The sequence below is a fragment of the Phalacrocorax carbo genome, chromosome 12, assembly GCF_963921805.1.
Source record: "Phalacrocorax carbo chromosome 12, bPhaCar2.1, whole genome shotgun sequence".
NCBI lineage: Eukaryota > Metazoa > Chordata > Aves > Suliformes > Phalacrocoracidae > Phalacrocorax > Phalacrocorax carbo.
In genome coordinates, this window is record NC_087524.1 from 18,003,550 (window position 1) to 18,025,246 (window position 21,697).

Genomic DNA, 21,697 nt, shown 5'->3' on the forward strand with positions numbered 1-21,697 from the left:
GCATTAAGTTTTCCCATGGTGAAGAGCCTCCAGGCACACTCCCCAGTCTATTTCCCAGCGCATCGCGTGGCTACCTGCACAATCTCTAAAGAACATTCTCTATTTATACAGAACATCATTCTGCTACTGAAACTTTTAAATCGATATCTATATCTAGAAAGGTATTTCATCTCATTACGGTAGTATTTCAATTAGATTATTACCCTTCCAGAACATTTACAGTTAGGAAGTATTATTATCTTAGCATTCCAGTTGAGCAACCAAGTCAAGCACAAATGGTAACATGCACATGATGAGGAAAAGCAAGGAACTGAAGCAGCTTCTCCAGAGGTTCACGACCCTGCTTCAGTGATCATCTCTCTTCCAGTTCCTTTCATTTATCTACATCCTGCCCTTCCAACAGCTAACCCACTAGTGAATGAAAACTTTAGTAAGCTACAGCCATGAAAAATAAAAAAAAAAGCAGAGGCTGTTAGAGACTACTCAAACTCAGAGACAGGTAGATCTGTATTTTGGTGGCTAGAAACAGACCGTGGTGTTATGTACTCTTGAGCTTAATCACTGACATCTCTGAATACCACAACTTTCTCAACTGTTATTCAGTGGGGAAACAGAAAATTTCAAGATTATGACATTCAGCAATTTGCAACTAATAAAAAAAAGTTAAATCAGTTCTTTGTTTCCCACCCAAGCAGCGCACCAAGCATTCCCTAACACAGCTCCCTTGGGGCCTGCAATTGGCCCAGAGAATCATTAGCAGGGCAAGTACGTTTGTTTGTTTCCATTTGGTTCCACTGGTTTAGAGTATCATTACTCTATTTTGTTCTGGTCAGTAGTATTTCTGATCGTTCTATACTGGCAGATCACTAAGTATCTATTTTACAGAATGTAAAATTCTACGTCCCATCTACTTCAAACTGTTTAAGGTGTTTTGCTGTTCATTGTATTCTTCAAGTTCTCTGACAGATTGTTAAACTAAATCTGCCAGTTTATTTCTTAACAAAAGCACTTGATGCTTTTAACCTTCTCCATCCCTTTCACTTTCCTGTATTGATTCTAATTTCCTTTCTTTCTGCATTCATCCAACTGGAATCTAAGGGAGGAATAATTATTGGATTGGTTTTGTTCATGCACAGACTAACAAATACAATTAGCCCAAAGGCAGCAACATGTGTTAATTTTGAACTACATAGAGTCTGCAAAACAGAATGTACTTAAAATTTGTATTGCTTATTTTATATTAAAAGCTAAAATCTCCATTTGCTGATGCTTGCTGGAGGAGTTGTCAATTTTATACTTTTTCTCCTTTACAGATACAGCAGCAGATGATACCAATACATTATACAAAAAAGACAGACAATTTACAGACCTATTGTTTCTACTTACCTGCTTCTAAGTCCTGGTTGAATCGACAGTATTTCGAGCGCTCGAGCAAGGGCAGACACTGCTCAATAGGTGTCCAGATGTATGTCTCTGGACACAGCAAGTCAGAGGGCCTATACTGACTCTGGAAATGAGAAAAGGAAAAAAAAAAAAAAAAAGAAAAAAGAAAAGGAGAGTAGTCACATCAGTTGCACAAGAACACTCTGGCTACAGCTTTCCACATTTTCCTGTGAAAAAGGAATAGTTTTAATCTAATTTACACCAAATGAGTCTGAACACCTTCACTGAAATCACAGGCTTACTCCACTCCTTTAGTAATTTCAGGCCATCTCAGGAATACAAACTTAACCTTGGCACTTGAAGAAAATGTAAAATTAACATAACATATTTTTACAGTATCCAAGATGAACTAGAAAAGTTTTGGCCTTGCTTACCGAAACTCTGCAGCTCGTCTCAAGTGGTGGTCATTGTAGCAAATAATGGAGACCAAAAAAAAAAAATCTAATAGAAAAATCCACTTAACAGTAAGCAGGATGTTATTTTTATTGCATTAGTGATGGAGCATTTTGTTCATTGCTACTTCAATAGTAACATTTTCTTTTTAATTCATGAATTTTTCCTGGAATAGCTTACAGGTAATGATTAGTGAAATTCTACCGCTTCTTTGTTGATTTATTAAAAAGATATTCTTTGCACACATTCCCAGAAACTAAGCAGCCGTAATTATTTTCCCTTCAGCTACACAGAAAATCACCACCTCAGCAATAACCACCTCCTCTAATCAGATCTTCATCTGATTTAAAATAAGATTATTCATCGGCCTGTAACTTAGGTCAAAAATTTATCTTTGAGCCACTATTCATGTAACCCATACCCTCTCAGTGTTCAAAGCCATATGGTGGCGATATCAAATTAATTTCTAGACTGAAAATTAATTACTCATATCAGCTTGAAAAACAGATATACAATAAATAGAATTAAAAAGTTGAAGGATCTGAATTATACAGGTCTTGAGGCAACAGTTAAAAGACTGGGCGTTTTAAGAAATCACACTGCAGTCAATGCAGTTAAGAGTTCTTCATATCAGCAATATTAAATAGGTAATAAAGATGATCATCTTGGTATGAAGTTGATTTTTTCCCAACATCTACTATGAAAATGCAAAGTGGTCTCGAATGAAGCTGACCAATGTCTGGGAAGGGACACAGATAATTACTGTGGCTACAGTCTGGTAATAAGGACATATTTTAAAATAGGTTGCATTCACAAGCTCTGCTATTCTTTTAGACACACCCTTATGCTGCAACACCCAATTTTGGATAATCGGAAGAACCATTTTTGAATGTTTGCAGAGATTCCTAATGCCTTTTATTCTCTTACTGTTCAACTCTTCACGATATTTATAGAGGAATTATTTTTTCATTATGTGCTTCCCACCAACTTTAAATTGTTGAGTAAGAAATACAAAATTATCTCTCATAAAAACATAGTCATAACTGTCCGCATGAAAAAAAAAAGCTTCATGCTGAACCTTGTCAAATACCTGATGTATCTTTCTGAAGTGAGTCTGTATGGCCAACTTTCTTGTTTGAAAAACATTCAGGATTGACTTGTAACTAGTGTTTGGTTTTGGGTTTTTTTTTTGTTAATTAAATGCAAATTTCTATATTAAGTTAAAATAATATTACTCCAGCTCCATGCAGATCTTAAACCTCAAGGCCCTAGAAAAATCCTCTAAAGCCAGAGAATGGAAATGACATTATTAAATAAACCGCTTTGAAATGTTACGCTGTCTAAACAGAAATAGTTGAAAAGTATGTGAAGGTAATGCTTAAAGACCACTTTTAGTCACAGTTGCTCAGATGAAACAATTTAAGGACTTAGGGGGAAAAAAGTGCCATTTCAGTCAGATTAAAAAAAAACCACCATAATTACTTGTTGATTTAAAGACATTTTCTCAACTGGCCAAGAAGGCAGAAATAGCCAAGTAACCATCTTTCAGAGCTGTTGCTTAAGCACCAAAAGGACAAGGTGGCTGTTTAGTCTTTCCTAGTAGCATGGGAATACTCATGGGTATAAGTAAAGATTGCTTAGTCACTTACAGTTCTCCTATAAATTACTGCCCCTAAATCTTGAATTCACATTTATGAATCCCACGTGTGAAAATCCTATCACTACACAGCCCTATTCCAAATTTCCCAATTACTTCTCTAATGTCAGATTCTGACACAAAATGGGATGTATAAAATTGACTTCATTGAGGCATTACTAGTTTGGTTATAACAAGAAAGAGCTCCTTTAGTACTGAGCAAAACAGCAGCGGGAAAATTTGATTATCCAATCCATCACTGTAGATTCAGTATTTATTTTAGGCATCAAAATACCCTTAGAAGGGAAAGGGGAATAAATAGTTCTGAAGTGACTTCCTTCAGATGTTCTCTTCCCCCAAAAGTTATAATCTTGTTAATAAACTTCCCTGAAGGTATGTGAGACTGAGTGATGACACATCACTGACCAGTGACACACAATGTAATTAGAGGTAAAAATTAAACAAGCCATTGAATCTCTTCAATATCCTCCCTTTCTAAAAGTATTTCCAAACAAACTAGAAGTAAGATATTTCTCCTGTAAAGGCATTTTATTTACACTACTGGTTAAACCCACATCCCATGACTCATTCCGTGGAGGAAGTAGGAACACAAAGACATACCAAGGCGAGTTTCCCAGTGAACAGCATTGGCATTGTGTCTATATTGATAGAATTAAAAAGGGAATCCACAGAATTTCTTAAATCAAATACAATAATTTCTATTCCAAGGGCTTTTGCCTTCTCTCCCCACCCCCCCCCAAGCACTCACTCTCAATTTACCTTCTTTCTTAAAAATGTTTAAAGCCTCAATATGGAAATAAACAACTACGAATCCACCTCACTCCCTCCCTTATTCCTGGACTGTGAATAAAATCTGAACCTGAGAACCCAGCCAGCTTCTGCCTCACTTACAGGAGCACCTGCACTTCAAGAAAAATGTACAAATTTCATTATTCACTCTAAGATGATTACATCATCTAAAAAAATTGCCTCTAAGCATACTATTTATATTCTTTCTTATTCTTAATATTGCTGATTTGCAGCATTCACCCAACATAAATCCAAAATAGAAAGGGGATCTCCTGAAGGGAACTGTTGAAGAGCTATTTATCACAGTAGAAAAATTTCATCAGATTTGCAAAACATTTACGTTTGGCTTGAGACTGAATCAGCCTACATTTCAGAAGTCATTCTGCCTATGGTAAAATTCCACAACCGAAAACATTTTGCTTTCTTTTATCTCATAATATAAAAGCTCTCGCACAGTAGCACTGTTTATGCTGTCCAGACCATCTTGGGAATACTTAACTACAAGACTTTCAACAAAAAGTATCATCTTACAGACCATTCCTGAGCACTTGTCTTGTGTTTCAGCTTCTTAAATCCAATACCACCTGCTGATGAAATGCACTCTGTCAATACACAACTGCACATATTTCTGTCTGTGCATCTACACTTTGTCAAGAAATATCCGACAAGACACAAAATGTGCTATTTTGGAAATTAAAAAAAATACATTTGCCTAAAATTTCATTATTTTCGATGCTGTTTAAAATTTTCATGGACATCCAGAAACACCCTTCTTGAGACAGAATATTAATGCATTTCGAACTGTTATAACCTAACAGCCACTGCAGGTCATACCAGATGTCCACGGTATAGTCAAATATCCCATATCTCTGACAGCCATCAAGAGAAAATACTCAATGAAGACTAAAAGCACAGTATAAGCATATAGTGTTACTCTGCCAATACTCTCTTGACCTCCAAGAATTTGCAATACAGATCCTTCCACAACCAGGTAACTTCAGTAATAATGCATTTTGCCACTCAATAATCCTAAACTACTGCTTTGATTTACTTCAGTCTGCAAATTGTAGTTCTGTTTGATGACCATCCCTACCTCTACTACAGAAATGCGATGAACAATCGTTGCCTTATCACCATGCCGCTCATGATTTTACAGACAAATATGGTACCTCCATCAGTCTGAAGGGACCTAAATTCTTTAATGCATCCTCTTACAGAAGGTATTGTATACTTTTAACCATCTGAGTCAACCTGTCCTCTTTCCAATTTTGCTTTCTCTCCTCTGAAACATGGGGAAAGGGCCGCAGGGGGAAAACATCCAAACTGCATTGTTCAAGGAGCAGAAGAGCACAAGGAATAATAAAGATATAAAGAAAACCAAAGGGAAAAAAATGCATCTTTAGAATTATCTGACTAATCTCTCAGATGACGTGATTAAAAAGCAGTACTGAAAATCAGTATAGCTAAGAATTTCCTGAGTACATGGTTTCTTCTACCAAGTCAGCTCATTGCAATATAAATGGGACTGACTGTTTAATAAAAAATACCTCCAAGATGTTTTATTTTCACTAATGTTTGGGGCATTTTTCCTCCAATATAATATAAAAGAAAGAGCTTTTAAGGTGCTTTCCCTGATACTATTAGACATGCGGCATTTTAATTGGAAACTTCTGGAAATAAATCTTACAGTGAGGCTGCCAAGCCTAAATTAATACTTCACACCATAATATTTTTTTGTTTTACAGTTTCCAAATCAGAATCGACCAGAACTTCTCTGAACTTTTGTTCCACAGGAAGGGCAAAGGCTTTAATGAGACTTAGTCTGGAGATTACTTTTTAAATATTTTGTAAAATCTGAGGGATTTGGTAAGCATTTGAAATGAAAAACACCAGCAGAGTTTGTTTTTGTAGTCTAAGTAAAATTTAAAATGTAAAACTACTCAGAAAGAGAATATTCTCAAGACCAAAGAAGGTCAAGCACCAGTAGCACTGAAAAAACAAAATAGGAAGGTTAAACACACATTTAATTCTTTTATCAGGTACGGTTTACATCTGTATTCTATTTTTTCACAATAAACCCATTGATCTTCTATTAAAAGTGAATTAAGACAGCCTTCATCTCCATTTCCAGCCAGCTGCTTAAAAAGAAGCTCTCAGACTACGTAAACAAAGTAACCCTAAATTATCAACAGCAATACGTTAGAGTGGGGCAGCACCGCCCGAGAAACAGCGCACCAGACTACAGGTTTAATAAATTCAGTCTTTTCATTGAAAGACAACCCAGCTGGAATCCCATCAGCAAAGTACTACAGCAGACCCTTGCTCCCTGGTTTTATTACATAAACAGAAATAGACCTTATCGATCCCAGGAGAGTCCTTTACAAGTAACTCTAACCGCCGTGTTTTCACAGGCGGAGGTTGGACCACGCCGCGCTGTGCCCGTGTGGTGAGCCAGCACCGGCAGGGACAAAGAGCTGAACATCAGGGTCCGTTTGTGCTTCCAACTGGCCCCGCTCACTCACATGGCGTCCATCTGTGGAAGGCCTGAAAGACTTAAGAATAACAACAAAAAACCCCACCCCAAAACAACCTACTCCAATTTACTCCCACTTCACAGTCACTTTTTAAAAACCTTTTTAAACACCACCTCCCCACCACCCAAGGTTAATAGATATGGATTAAAGCAAGCAGCTTTATTTGTCATGGCAGATGGCCAGTGAATTCAGATTTACCATCAAAAAGTATTCAGCGTACAAGAAAGTACAGACCAAAGAGGAGCCAATGTACACTTTGTGGCTAACCCAATGAATAAGTAACAAGTTGGATTTAACTGTGGGGTCTACAGCTGCATGTGCAAACAGACTGCCTGACACTTCAGTGCCGTATCAAACAAGCTGATTTTATCCAAACTGCAAACTTTGAATTAATTACACAATCAACATATTTAGGACCCCACAGCTGCACCGAGACCTCCATCACCTTTCTGTTTTATTAAAGGATAATGCATTGTAACCCTTAAAAGTTGTTATGAATAATAACTAAAATTCGTTTTCTAGCTCATAAAACTCAAACTACTTTTGAGAAGTACATAAAGTGCAAGGGAAATATTCCTTCCTCTTCAAAAAGCTGTGCTGAGTTTCATTCTTTCAGTTACATTATCAGAGGCACAAAACCTTTGTAATGGGAAGTTTACAGGCCAACCAGCGAGCAGTAATGTGTTTCCCAATGCATCTCAAATATAGAAATGCAGAGCAAATGCTCACCTTCTATATTGTTTCATTTCCTGTAAGTGAAATATTTCAAGTTGTATTTAAAATAGAAGCGCACCAACACTTACTTAGATCAGTTAATTTATTATGACATGGTTTTGCTATTTTGTTTTAAATGTGCCCCAACAATCTTTAAACTGACTGACCAAAGCAATGGTATCATTTGCCAACTTTCACCTTTATTTCCCAATTCAATGTAAAGTATTAACAGAAGTAACTAATGATAAACTGTTTCCAAGGAGAAAATAGTTCTGGCACTTGTTTCCTACATGTCTTACAACTATCAGGAAACAAATAGATCCCTACAAATATTGACTGCATATTCATACTCAGCTGTTCTTCACTCAACATAAAAAATCTTTAGTGTTTCAGAAAGTTTTCATAGTGTCCCTCAGGTAAATAAAATATCTTGGGAAGTGTAAAGCAGATAAAGTTAATGAGTGAAAGACAAAAAGGAAGACTATCATGCCATGTCTACATGCTCTTAACCCACCACAAAAATGCAATTAAATTAAATTTCTCTTAAATTTCACTCTGATTTAAGGTAAATCTCAACACTTTATTTGCCTATTGTGGTCTGCACAGAAATCCTTCCCCGCCCGCCCCCCAGATATTTTCAGAAAGAATTATTCATTTGTTTTCCCACCACGTGTTGTTCCTAGGAATCTCCTGAACTGTTTGGATTCTATCTTCATAACTCAGTGTACACTCTAAATAGCTGCTTTCACCTTGTCCTCTTCCATAAAAATAATCTGAAATATTTAACATACACTAGCTTGCTTTTGATACCAAAAAACAGCCAACAGATGTCTGAAAAGGCTCATGGACTGCTAGAGAAAAAATTGCTTTCCACTGAGGAAAAAGGGGAAAATTTGGGACATGGTTGGTTTTTTTTTTTCACTTTCCCCTTTAGTCTCTAACTCTGTGCAGCTCTTCTTCCACCTTTTATATGCCAATATTATCATCTTTCCCTCCTCTCACTGAGTATAACAAGCTAAGGGAGCCTGTGGATGTTTATGTCACAAGATCCAAGCTATGAACTGCCGCACATTAATATACAAACATGCCATCAGCACGATCCAAGACGCCAACAAAGTGCTGCTTTAGACAACATATATCCATGACCATACCCAAAGAGATCCCATTATCCTCTCTTAAAACCACCACATTAATCAATGAGATAATTCTGGTTTCAAGTTAACAGTAATTAGCATGCTCAAGAGACTTTCGCTTCACTGCTTCAGAAGTGATGTGCGCATGGTGGGCGTTTATCACCTCTGTTTTACCAGCTTGGGATGTGACCATCCAGAGCTAAAGATAATGCGCAGCTCTGGGCACACTCTGTAACCGCTTTCAAGCACTGCTCTCTCCTCCAAGACTTCTTGCCAAGGTTCTTTTTCATTTATAAAGACCAGCAAGTAAGAGTTTTCCATTGCTTGTTTTAAGCAACTAAAGCCACTCTATTTCAAGGCACCATATAAAAGCCACTGTATCTGAAATAAAGCCAGTGATTAGGCTTGCACAAAAGAGAGGAAAAAATCTGTGTTCAGCAATTACATCATAAAAATGACACTTTTACCACCTCCTTGATGACTAAATAGACAAACACATATTTAAATGACTATGAAAAGATAATTTAAAGATAACTTTTGCGGGGGGGCAGCTGCCAGTCTTTTATGTTCATATTCTTTGCATTTTGAGATTTACTCAAGCCAATGGGTGTCTAGTGCACAGTAACATTTCTGAACTTGAACACAAGCCATGAAATATCTGTGCCTATTCCCACCCCATACCTGTTTCTCACTCATTTTTTGTCTGGCTAAGAAAGACAGATGGATAGATACGTACACACAAGCAAGTTCTACATTAACTGTTCTTAGATTTCAGTAAGCTTAATCTAAAGAGTGAATGCTACTGGGGTGAATTTGCCATGTATATGGTGTTTCACACTGTAGAGACAACAGTAGAAAACATTGCAAAATGCTCCCTTCAAGACCAATAAGGAGCATTATTTACCCTACAACAGCTATTGTACCCTGGTTTGAGACTTTTGATGACAGAAACAGCAAGTTTATAGGTTTTGAACTGCCCTAAGTTGGCTGACTGTTTATCCAAAGCTGAAATAATAATATCCAAATGACAGACAAGTATGAAGACGACTTCTGAAACTGAGATACAAAGAGAAATATTACAAGTATGTAGCTAGTCAAAAAAGCTCACATAAAGTTAGGGTCACGTTTAAGCATGTTTTCTAAGTACTTCTGCACCATCAAATTATCGATGTATCTATTTTGTCTTTTTGTATTTCCCAAGGTTCCTTTTTTTTATTATTATTATTTCTTTTTTGCTTATATCTGCTAATGTGTGCTGTAGATAATGGCATTTTATTAAAACAAACTACTGTGACTAAGTTTAGCTTTCAAAGTTGCTACATATACTTTGTGTTTGGCATACAAAAATAAGAGATGCTGATATGGGATGGTACCTAGGAAAACCATACTGTACATTCCTGGCTGGAACTCCAGAGACTGCCACCAAGAATATTAAAATGCTTCATAGCTTCAAATATTGCCATTTCATCTCTCCATTTACTAATATTTAATATCAGTGATGCTAAACTGGCAGAACAGTAACATCAACAGAAGGATTCTATGAAAATAATTTCTAGACGTAATTCTAAAGAATTTTTCTAATTTGAGGTGTATTTGTACACATTTGCATTCCCTATGAAATTAAAACAGCCCTATGTTCAATAATTTTATAGGAAAATCCAAGGTTTTGTGAATTTAAATAAAATACATAAAACCAGTTAACATTTACCGGAAATTGCCATTAAACACCCAGTTGGGAACAAGCTAATTAAGGATGGTACCACACGGACAGACTTGTGAAGCTGGAAGCCAGGATCCATCTTGCTCATAGAGAAGCTGCACAAGAATCCTAAAAGAAGTAGCGCAGTTTGAGAAACCTTGAGTGGAAAACAATCAGAAAGAAGATCTATGCTCGTATGTTTGATGAATACTAGCTTCTCTGAATTTTAGCCAACTTTTCAACAATTTAAAAAAATATCAAGTATATTACAGGAAAAAATGCATTACATGTAGCCTTTTTACTTCAAAAAACAAAGGTCTTGGGGAATAAAAATCATATGATTACTGAAATTGAACTTATTTACTTTAAATCTGTAGCAGAAATTCTAAAGGAGACCCCAGCATCAAACTTGGTATGAGAGATTAAAAAAAAAAAACTAAGACAAAAAGATAAAACCCAAGTAGGGGCCTCAAGAGGAATGCTTCATTAGAGACACGCCAACTATGTTGACTTAGGTCTATCTCAAAAGGAGTTTATTTTGGCAGCTGTGAGAAGCGAAAGGAAAAAAAAAAGCGAAAGTGAGCGTTTCAATCATGTGGATCCCATATCTTTCCCTTGAAGAGCTGCCATAAGCAGATATTTTTTGAGTTCATGGAATTAAATGTATGAAATTAAGTATTAAAGTTTATTTTCTTATATTCAACAAAGTGAAATAATCGCAGGAAAAATATGCACAACCTAATATGTCATACTCACACTTTACACTTACATAGACAAAATTGTCACATCGATACCAAATAGCTTTAAACATTCATTAATACCTCACTAGCTGGAGTCATATTTAAAAGAACAGCATTCATCTAAGCAGCTTACAGACATACTCCACAGGAAAGCTAAATTAATGCCCTGTCAAAGAGGCTTCTACTATCTAGTTATCAAAGTAAAAACATTACAGCCCATGTTTATGTAACAGAAAAAAACCATACCCAAACACAAAATTAAACTGATAGAATTTAACTGAAAGTGAGCCTGTTTTAAAATATTTGTATGTACAACTGCACAGGGAACCAGAACATTAACATTCACCAGAAATGGATGTGAGGGGAGTGTGCATAACTTATTTTTATTTTTTAAAAGCATTGACCGTGACTGTGATGTACCAAAAAGTAAACTAATGCAAAGTAACTTTTTAATCCTTTGTGATGACTAAAAGAAAACAGGGACTAAACCTGCTGCCCTGACTCATATGATCCACTTCAACTCAAATCTCTGTTTTCACATCTTTTAAAGCAATAAAGACCCTGAAGAATTCTAAAGGACGACACAAGAGAAAAACAAATATATTTTACAGCCAGATAGAGTATTTACTTTTCAGGTACCTATGAAGTCTCCAATTTACTCTTTTTATACATGCATAACACATGCATTGCTCCTGCAGCTTAACCCAACCGCAGCTTCTTGGCTTCTGGATAAAACTGTTCGCTACCGCGTGGCAACAGAGCACAGAGAAACCTGCATTTCTTTCTGTCCATGACTTTCTCTGTATTTTTAACCCTTTTCACCATCCTTTGCCTGTATGTCTACCTTCAAGTGAAACCCCCCATTACAGCTACTGGGTTCTGTGGTTACCTCCAAGACCTTGTGCCACTTTCCCCAGCAAGCGCCAGTGCTCATCAGCATCCAAGCCTTCCCCATCTTTTCTAGCGTCTCTCCAACTTTGAGAGTTCTCCTCAAAGAGTTTTCCCTGGAGACCCAAACCTCTTCTCCCAGCTCCAAAACTCAACCCTTCATCCTGCTTAGCCACCCCAGGGCCCCATGCTGCTCAGAGCACAGGACAGCACTTGCTACTCTGCACCCCTTCTTCTGATCGGCCTTACAGGTCAGACCTGTCTCTGCATTACCACCTACACCCATCACACCACCACCGGGAACACTATCTACACTTTCCCAAAGTCTTGCTTCTGGCTCTAATAGGATTTCCAAAAACTCAGCCAGAAACACACAGAACTTGCCAAAAATCTACCCAGACAAGACTCTGAGGGCAAGAAAATAAGACCTACCCAGGAAAGTCTGGTAGCCTTATACTGGATAAATAATTTTGTACTTCACCTTCATGCCCAGCTATTGACTCAGTCTGTGGAATATTTGAAGACAAAATAAATACTAGACTAATTGACAGCTTTTCAAATTGTGAAACACTGATATTTGAAATATGCTCCTAATTAAGAATTCAGATGAGACGTTGGCTTTAGATTATGATATGTGGGACTTTCAAAAGCATTTAAGTGTTTATGCAATCAAATCATGCTGAAAAACAATGTCACTTTAAAAGTTGCCCCTCCAGCTTTTTTCATTTCTATTTGCTTTCATACATAAGAACAAGAAATAATATTCTAAATTGATAATTCAGAACAGTACAAGCTTTCTATCAATATATGGTATACTTGACATGTTTTTTCAAGTCCAACAATAAAAAAAAAACCAAGTAAAAGCCAAATAATTTACCTTTAGTTGTTCAATACTGAAATATACACAACCCAGTATTGAATAAACAACTTCAACAACACAGAAAATATGTGCAAATGGGTGTTAACAGTAATCTTAGGATAGAAGAAAAGAGTAAAGTTGTAGGACAAAAATGGAGAAAACAGCACAGGAAAGCTTATTAGTAAAAACTTAATTTCTGTGGGATCTTGACTAAATAATATTGCGAAATTCAAGTTAACACATCCTTCATGCACACAAAAAGATGATATACAGACTAAAAATCTGGAGGAGAAAATAAAACAATGATAAATCTCAGTGTTTAAGTGTCTACAATTCATATTATCAAGATAAAGTAACACAACTCTGCCAATAAATCTAAACCTACTTCTCTCCCCTACATATGCAGATTAAAAAATGAATAAATAAGTTAAAAGGCTCGTTTTACCACAATATTCCAAGCATGTATTAGAACTTAATCCTTTACAATAAGTAAAGCAACAACTATCTGTACAAAGTACCAAGAAGTGTCTGCACAAAAATTCTGGACCATCAAAAAAAGCGCAATGGAAAAGAACTTTCTTCTATTGTCCCTAAAAATGTTTGTATTCATAGTAAATTTTCGTTCATGAAATAAGCATTCTAATTTTAGGTCCATTTAAATAAAATAAATAAATAAATAAATAAATAATAATAAATAAAATAAAGTCAACTGTTTGTTAAACAGGCTTGCTTTGTTTGCTGGGAGAGGAGAATTTGTAAACAAAGCGTCTCTGTGCTCTCCGAGGAGTCTGGTCTCAGCAGCAGACCATCCTACTTCACCGTGGGACTATCTCAGCATGTGGAGCTCACAAACCACACGTCTGAACTGAAGCCGTTATTGACCTTGCTGCAACAGTCTCAACATGAGACAAAAATCTGTACTGCAAAAAAGCATTAAGTTCTGTCACCAAGCAGAGATGGTATATGATCTCCAAAACTGGAAACGTGCAAAGTAAAGCAGCCAGGCATCACACCTCCTCCACACGCACAAACACCCACTATAAAGTGCCAAAAACCCCGATGCTGCCGAAAGCGGAATCTGAAGCGCCACCACAGCCCGTACCAGCTTCCATTCACCTTCTCAGCCGTAGGACTCAAAACTGAAAAACAGGCTGTAGCTGTATTAGTTGCCAGAAGAAATACTAAACTGGGAGAGTCCCAGAGTTTCTGGGCTTCAATGTGTTTGAGTCCCTCTGGAACCATGCTAAATATAAGAAAGTGGGGAAAGAATCCAAATACAGGAACACAACACAAATGTAAGAATAAGACATAGAAAATATGCCTAGAGAGAAAGATGTATTGAATATTTGTTAAGCTATTTTGCAGGGAATAATAACTGCCTGAGGACATAATATAGTAAAAATAATTGTACTCTTTCAACATGTTCTTTTTGACATTGACTTGTTTTCAGATTCCTCCTTATGTTAATGAATTCTGTCTACTTAATTATAAACACAATATTAAACTTCTAATACTGGAATTCTTGTCAAGTAAGCCCATTTCTATTATACAAAACTGAACAAAATGAAATTATAGTAGCAAATTCTGTAGCGGCAATTCTGCATGCAGCTTTTGCATGTATTAGCAATGTAAATACAGACGCGTGTGCTTGTGGCTCTGTAAAACTGCCCAACACTATTCTCATAGCTGGTTAGAACAAGATTCACTATTATGCTTTCATCTGAATTACTACCATTAAAAGGTACACAAATATCTACTTCCATGTTCAGGAAAACATACTGTTTAACATTATGTATCCCCAAAGTCTTTGAGCTGAAACATCAACACTTCAGTTGGAAACTGTTTTCTTTATAATAACCTTGGCAGAAGAAAACAAGTTTGAAGGCGAACGGGCTGGAATCAGTAACTATTCCATATGCTACATTAAGTCCTGATCGTACCAAAACCTGGTAATTCAAGGGTATATTAAACATACACCCAAATATAGGATATGGGGAGTATTAAAATTAGAACTACACTTAAAAAAAATCAAGCACTTCATTCTGACAGTTTATAATCCTCGTTTTTCAGAGTTAAAATAATTAAAAATGGCCCAGACAATCACCTTGCTTTATTTTAAAAATCGATAAAGCTCCCCACTATATTTGTTTGCATGCATATTTTGAAACATGAAAGCAGTTTCATGCGCTTCCATGCATTTTTAACACATTTCTATAACAGAGAGCAATGTATAATAAATACTTATACGCTTAGCATCGTACACCAATAAATATTGGCACAATAGTTTAATCCAGACCTACACATCTGAAGGGCAGTATCCAAAAATGTTTCTAAACTTTTCTGCCTCCTGTTCAGCCTTGGTGGCATCTGAAGCTGTTTCCGTGCCCAGCAGCGTGCAGCGGGCGCTGGGCAGCTGCCGTGCTGACAAGGCTTGGCAGAAGCGTGGTGCATTCCAAGTCCACCACTACCTCCTGCAGAAGGTCTCCAGCTGCCCCTTTAGGGAAGTTTTCAGTTGGTGTTGCACAGTCCAAGCAACCTAATGCAGCCAGGAGCCAAAGATTTGGCTGAAAACCCAGAATAAGTTCATAAATCTCAGGGAACGAACAGTACCTGCAGTTTTAAGAGACTCTCAGGAGAAGGTTCACACTCATTCTTGTTTGTTGTTGCTCTAAAGACATGCAACCACCACACTTCTACACTATTAGCATCTTTTTTCTTGGATCATCACACTAGCTTCTTCCCACAGCACAAATAAAGGAGGTAAATGTACTATCATTTAAAAGTTCATCAGAAGGTGGGGCTGTTAGTACAGGCATTTGAGGCCTAATAATTCAGTCATCGATACAATCAAGAAGACATTTAAGGTACAGAGTTTCTTTACCATCCCCCACTGATAGAGAATCGTTTTGTGTTTATAAATCCGTTAAACCATCATCAGCAACCAACAGCAAAACAGATACAGTTCTGAGAAAGAAACCAAATTACCTTCTAAAATAACGGTTCAGTCAGGGTTTACAAATTGAGCTCTGCTAGAAGCACGCAGCAATTTATGAGAAACACAAAAAATACAATCTTGCAAAAATTCAGGCTGCACAGACGCTGTCCTTTGCATCCTTTCTCAACACCACACCTCATTTAGCAGGAATTGTGGTGGAGCCGCCCCAGAGCTTCTCCCTGTGAATACCTTCCCACCTGATCTCCCTGCACAACATCCTCAGGTGGCCCAAACTGAGAAGCAGGGCCAGAACCTGGGACTGGCTCTCTGCTCTCAGCCAGCACTAGAGCTTTTTACTCAGTGTCCTTCACTGCAAGACATAAATAAAGGACCCAGATAGTAGCAAGCCCACCCCCAAATATACTATAGTATATTATCATATAAATATAGTATCTGTCTGGTTTCCTCTCATTTCCCCTGAATGGAAGGTAATTAAAAATAATTAATAGCAACCCACACAATGCCAACTGGTGAAGACTAAAATTGAAAGAATTAAAAGAAAAATTCATAAAATCAGTCATAGGTTAACTTTACTGACCACATTGGCACTAAGTAGCCCTTCAGAACACTAACCTCAATTTCTTAAATAAATAAATCAGTGGTACAAAAAGCTCATCTCGTCTTCTGTCCATTCATAAAACAACAGTGCATTTGTGTTGGGACTAACAGAGAAATTTGGTTCCTGTGTACTTTTGCTCCCATTCTTCTTCAATTAGTTGACAATGGGGTCATTTTCATACCCTTTTTGTTATACTAGCTCAGTGTTATTTGTGAAAATATTTGTGAAGGAAGCAAACAGTAGAATGTTCTATTAAGAAAGATGATCTACTCCCTTGAAACCTTTCTAGTAAGAATCCCAAAATTACCCTACACAACACTGCAAGTAACTGCTCTTGACAGTGTCAGTCATTCCTTTTAGAACAGTTCAGTTATTCAGTTGAAAACAACTAAACAAAATACAGGTTTCAGCAGTGGTTAACTCTCTCATGTGATAAGCTGAAACTTCAGGGCAGCATCTGGAAACAGCAAGGGGATTTGGGGGCTTTTTTTTTTTTTGTTTCGCACTCAAAAGAGAACAGCTCGCCAAGCTCTCGGGTCTCGCTAGGCCTTCCCAATGGGGTAACCTTTGAAAGCCTTTGGGAATTGATTTTATTAGATTAAGAAAAAGCTTTAGAGAAGCTGTAACAAAAATATTTCACTTCTCCATTGCTCCAGGGCCCCTCCTGCTCAGGGCCCTGCTCTGTGCAATTTCCCAGAGCTCCAGTGCCCTCATGATGGTCTTTATGGAAACACAGCACACACAGCCTGCCAGTCTCCACAAACTTCAACAACTGCCTCTCATATCAACTAAAGAGAGTATAGATTTGTTTTTACATTATTTGATCTTAATAACATCGGTGGCTACCACAGGATAACACAAAGCAAGCTCCACCCTTACTAGTGATAAGCTGGTGGTATGAAAACACCATTAATCTCTATCGTCTGCAACCCAGCACTAACCCATCTTTGCCCTGGGTTTTGCTTATTCTTAATTTGTTACTTACTTTGGACTGCTAATTCCAGCATTTACTATAATACTATAAATAATAATTTACTATAATAAGGAAGATAAAACTCATCCAGAATATCTCCATACGCCCTGTAAGTAACAACCATAAAACCCTCTGGTTTGTCACCTCATTTAATGCAATATTCTCTCCTGAAAGAAAGAAAAGTGCAACTTTTAACAGAGACTTAGCTAAACCAGGATGAACGGCAGAGAGATTCAAGAGCATATACACGTGTGCTTTCCTAGTCACTTAGTCACAAACCTCGACACTAAAAATAACTCAGCCCAAGTGCCAATTTAGCTCATTCTGAAAACTTTGTACTCACACAATTCCCATTTTTTCTCCTTTCCACTATTTCTCCTTGCCTCCAGAGTCTACTATCTTCTTTAGCACAATGAAGGCAATAACTCATGTTATATAAACAAATGGTAGAAGCTGATGTCATCATTTCAGGGCCTTAGAGAGAAGGGCTAAATTTAGACATCATTCTGTAGGACAGAAATGCAGACATGACGGTAGCCATCAGGTTTAGATAGAAGGGTGTTGCCAAAAAAAAACCAAACCAACAAACCATAGGTTTTTATGTGTATAGTAGGTAGGACAAAAACGTTATATTCTTTAGGAAGAGAAGTTCAGGTCAGACATAAAGAAAAAAATTCAATGGGAAGTCTAATAAGGCACAAGACTATATAGGGATATAACCACCAATGCACGGAGATGTATACAAGTTTATCGAAGGAGACTTTTGGCACGCTTATATCAGACAGGTCTCAAAAATTAACATAAATATAGTTGCCCCTGCCTTGCAGTAAGGGGATGGACTACATCATCCCCCACGGCCCTTGACAAGACCACTTTTCTATGATTGCACTATTCCCTCCTGGCTCCAAATCATTCCCCTCTACAGGAGTCTGAGACTCTCATTACCTAACACTAATGTTGAACTTTTTGCAAACTAGACTGTTAGCAGTACTGTGTTTAATATCAGGATTGAGGATAAATAATAGAACTTGATTAATATACTTTTACTTGGAGTAACCAGCTAAACAAATGCAGACAAAGAAAAGAATAATTCAAAATAATGAATTGTCATCTAGATTAAATGTAACACTTCAGAGAAGTGTACTGTGATACCTCTGTAAAATTAATGAGGTCTTAATAAAACCAGATCTTATTAAAGTATCTACCATTAAATCTTTTCTGGAAAATTGGCAAAAAAACATCTCTTGTGTAGATTAACTGACATGTCAGCCAGCTCCTACTGTAAAGACCACAAGGTGAAATACGGCAGAGCCAGGAAAAGCAGGACTTCCTGGCTTTCAGACCAGATAAATTCGACTTGACAATATTGACTAATTAGAGCTAATACAATCAGCAAAATAGCAAAAATAAGGAAGAATACAATGAGAACAATCAGATTTGAAGTTAAATGAGAGATCCAATACTCTAAGTGTTGCCAGATTCAATAAATGTGGTACATAGATAAAACTAACCAGTGTTTCAGTGACTTACACTCCAGTAACAGATGTAAAGGGCTGATTTTTCTCCAGGACACAAGAACTTTGATATTTTGCCCAAACCTTGAAAACTGGCACGGCTATGAACAACTTCACACAAAGGCTATGTGAGAAAAAGTGAAGAGCGTTCTCTTTATAAATATATTTTAACCTTTTGCATCATGGCACTGTAAGATGTCCATCTCTGCATATTCAAATTCACTCACTTTTGGACATACCCACATAGAGACAGGTATACAGGCAAAATTCAGAAGTAAAGAATGTTAACCAGTGTTTGAGGACAATCCAGAAATTATTAAATCAACAAAAAATGAAGCTGACAAAGCAGCACTATGTATATTCACTTGTTAAAAACTTCAAAAATACACTCAGTTCCATGCATTCTTACAGTTACTAGCAAGGACTAATGGATTTATAGAACTATAATTGGAACATTCTGAAACGTGAGTTGTGACCTCATTCCTTAGATGGAAAAAAATTAAAGACACATGAATTATGAAGTGTATTATTCCCCCTCAAAAAAAAACCCCAACCAAACAAAACCCACATCTCTCATCTATATATTTCACAGTTTACAGTGTTCACTTTAATTGCTAATGGTTGCTATGGAGTCCCCAAATAAGCCTTCAAATAAGATTTAGTACAAGTCAGCAATAAGCAGTGAATTTATGTCTACGCAGAGTCAAGAATTAGACATGATAAATTTCTACCAGCTATTATCATTCATAAGATGCTTTGCCTCAGGTTTATTAACATGATCCTGAATAAATCTTTTTAGCAGTTCTTTTTGACAGAGAGAGGCAAGTTACCTCTAATAGCTCTGAAAACTTCCACCAGTACAGAACTGGCCTATAATTTAACAAACCATACATCTTATTCTTGCGCTTTAATGAAAGTGAGGTTAGATTCCGGTTTACTTAAGCCTCACACAAATTAACAAAATCACATTTATTAAAGAAACACTATAGGGAAGTTGTTCCAAATTAATAAAATTCTTGTAACAAGTAAAAAGAGGTAGAACTTATCCGGCTGATGTGCATATGTAGGTAGTTAATACCATCTCTGTCACACTTCTACGCGTATTCTTCAGAACCTCTGAACTGTGAATCCTGAATATACACATCCTTTATGCACAAACATATTCCTGTTGTATACAAAACAAACAACCTTTACTGATGGATATTAAAATCATAAATAGCATCAATATTATAATCAAAATCATTAAAAAAAAATCAAGACCCAAGTCTTACATTTAATCAACTCATATTTGGAATTACTTAGAAGACACACTGTATGACTTTGAACATTTCCCTGAAACAACCTATATGGGAACTGGCTCTTTTGGGGTGGAGGGACGTGTTTGGTTTTTTTAAAGACTGCATGGAAATAATGTAACCTGATCCAAGCCTCATACAGAAGGTAACAAATGGATAGTTTTAAGAGAACCTACTCCTATTTAATAACGTTTACTTTTCCAGTATAGAGAACTAAAGCACACACACAAAAAATTTACTCAGTTTGAAGAAATTTGTTTTGTAATCAAAGATGCATCAAATAAAAAGTTCCAGGTATACAGCTGAAACTGTAGAAGGGCCACATCTCATAAATACAACTTCACTCTGAAAATGACTTTCAGATACAATTCCTTCGAAGCTTGTACAACATATACCCGAAAAGGTCTGCTTCTGGACACACGTTTATTTTCCCGAGGGGCAGCGCAGTAATGAGGAAGAGACTTGATCCCTTCACAGGTCAGCTGAGACCTATACAACAGACATTTCTTTCTGCCCTGATAAAAGCCTGTAAATAATACAAACAAGCATAAATATTCATATTATTTTCACTTCAGTTCTGCTACACTTCAATCATTTTAAACTTCAAGTAAACAACTGAAAAGAAACCCACTTTTCCAAAATTAGGAAAAGAAAGCCCCAGGGACACGTTCACATTTTTCACAAGGGCATTCTAACTGACAAAACATTAAGTGCTGATTGCAAGTATTTTAAAAGATAAAACGAAGTTAAGAAAAAAGACATGGCTTGGGTCTGTGTTTGTTTCTAGTAGAAAAATGGGATTCCAGCTGGTTTTAACCCTGCAAATGCGGTGTGAAATTCAGCACAGCTTCAACACTTGCACCAAGGAAAAACTATAATTTACCAATTACACACAGTATAAAACAGCAGCTTAGGAAAAAAAAAAAGAATAATTGCATACACTATCTTTACCTGTTATGAAAACAACACAGAAACTGATATTCTACTTTTAATAATTATATTTTCAGTGGAAATCCACTGTCAGCAGTCAGTAATGGCTGTTGCTATCCATAACAGAGCATCTCCTTATTCCTGCTTTTTGATGCTTGTAACAATGTAGATTTCACAACCTGACTATAAATGTCTTAAAGAAAAACAAAAGCAACTTAGAAAGTCACCTCAAACACTTTGTAAGATGCTGTTCAAAGTAAATAAGAAATACTTGTAAAAATTTATCCCTAGCACTACAACAAGAACTAAAGAACTAATAATTTTTCACCCATGGTATTTTTTATTCTGCCCCACATTCTCATAGTTGTTTATTCCAACATGTTTAGTTCCAGTTACTCAGTGGGCCTCTAAAGCAGTTAGCAAGAGTCTTCCAGATGAGGAAAGGTGAAAGGAAAAAGCTTTTACGGGAGAAAGGAGGAAAAGAAAAAATGAAAAAAACCCAACAAACCAGAAGGAAATAAAAGGGGTGGAGCAGGAAGCTGTACAGGACACTGCAATCTTGAATATGGCATGTGACGTATC

The 21,697-nt window shown here is 36.7% G+C and overlaps 1 protein-coding gene across 8 annotated transcripts in view; it reads right to left on the reverse strand.

Moving 5' to 3' along the window:
* ATE1 (arginyltransferase 1) overlaps window positions 1-21,697 on the reverse strand; it is an 84,786-nt gene that overhangs the window by 21,099 nt on the left and 41,990 nt on the right. For 6 of the 8 annotated variants that reach the window (XM_064464311.1, XM_064464313.1, XM_064464310.1 and 3 more), the window contains one exon: window positions 1,387-1,507. The exons of 1 other annotated variant lie outside the window; for it this stretch is intronic. In XM_064464311.1, the coding sequence (XP_064320381.1) occupies window positions 1,387-1,507 (121 nt within the window). Of the gene's footprint in view, window positions 1-1,386; window positions 1,508-10,371; window positions 10,492-21,697 lie in introns of those variants that run through there. One more of the 8 variants, XR_010375017.1, reaches the window with a different exon arrangement.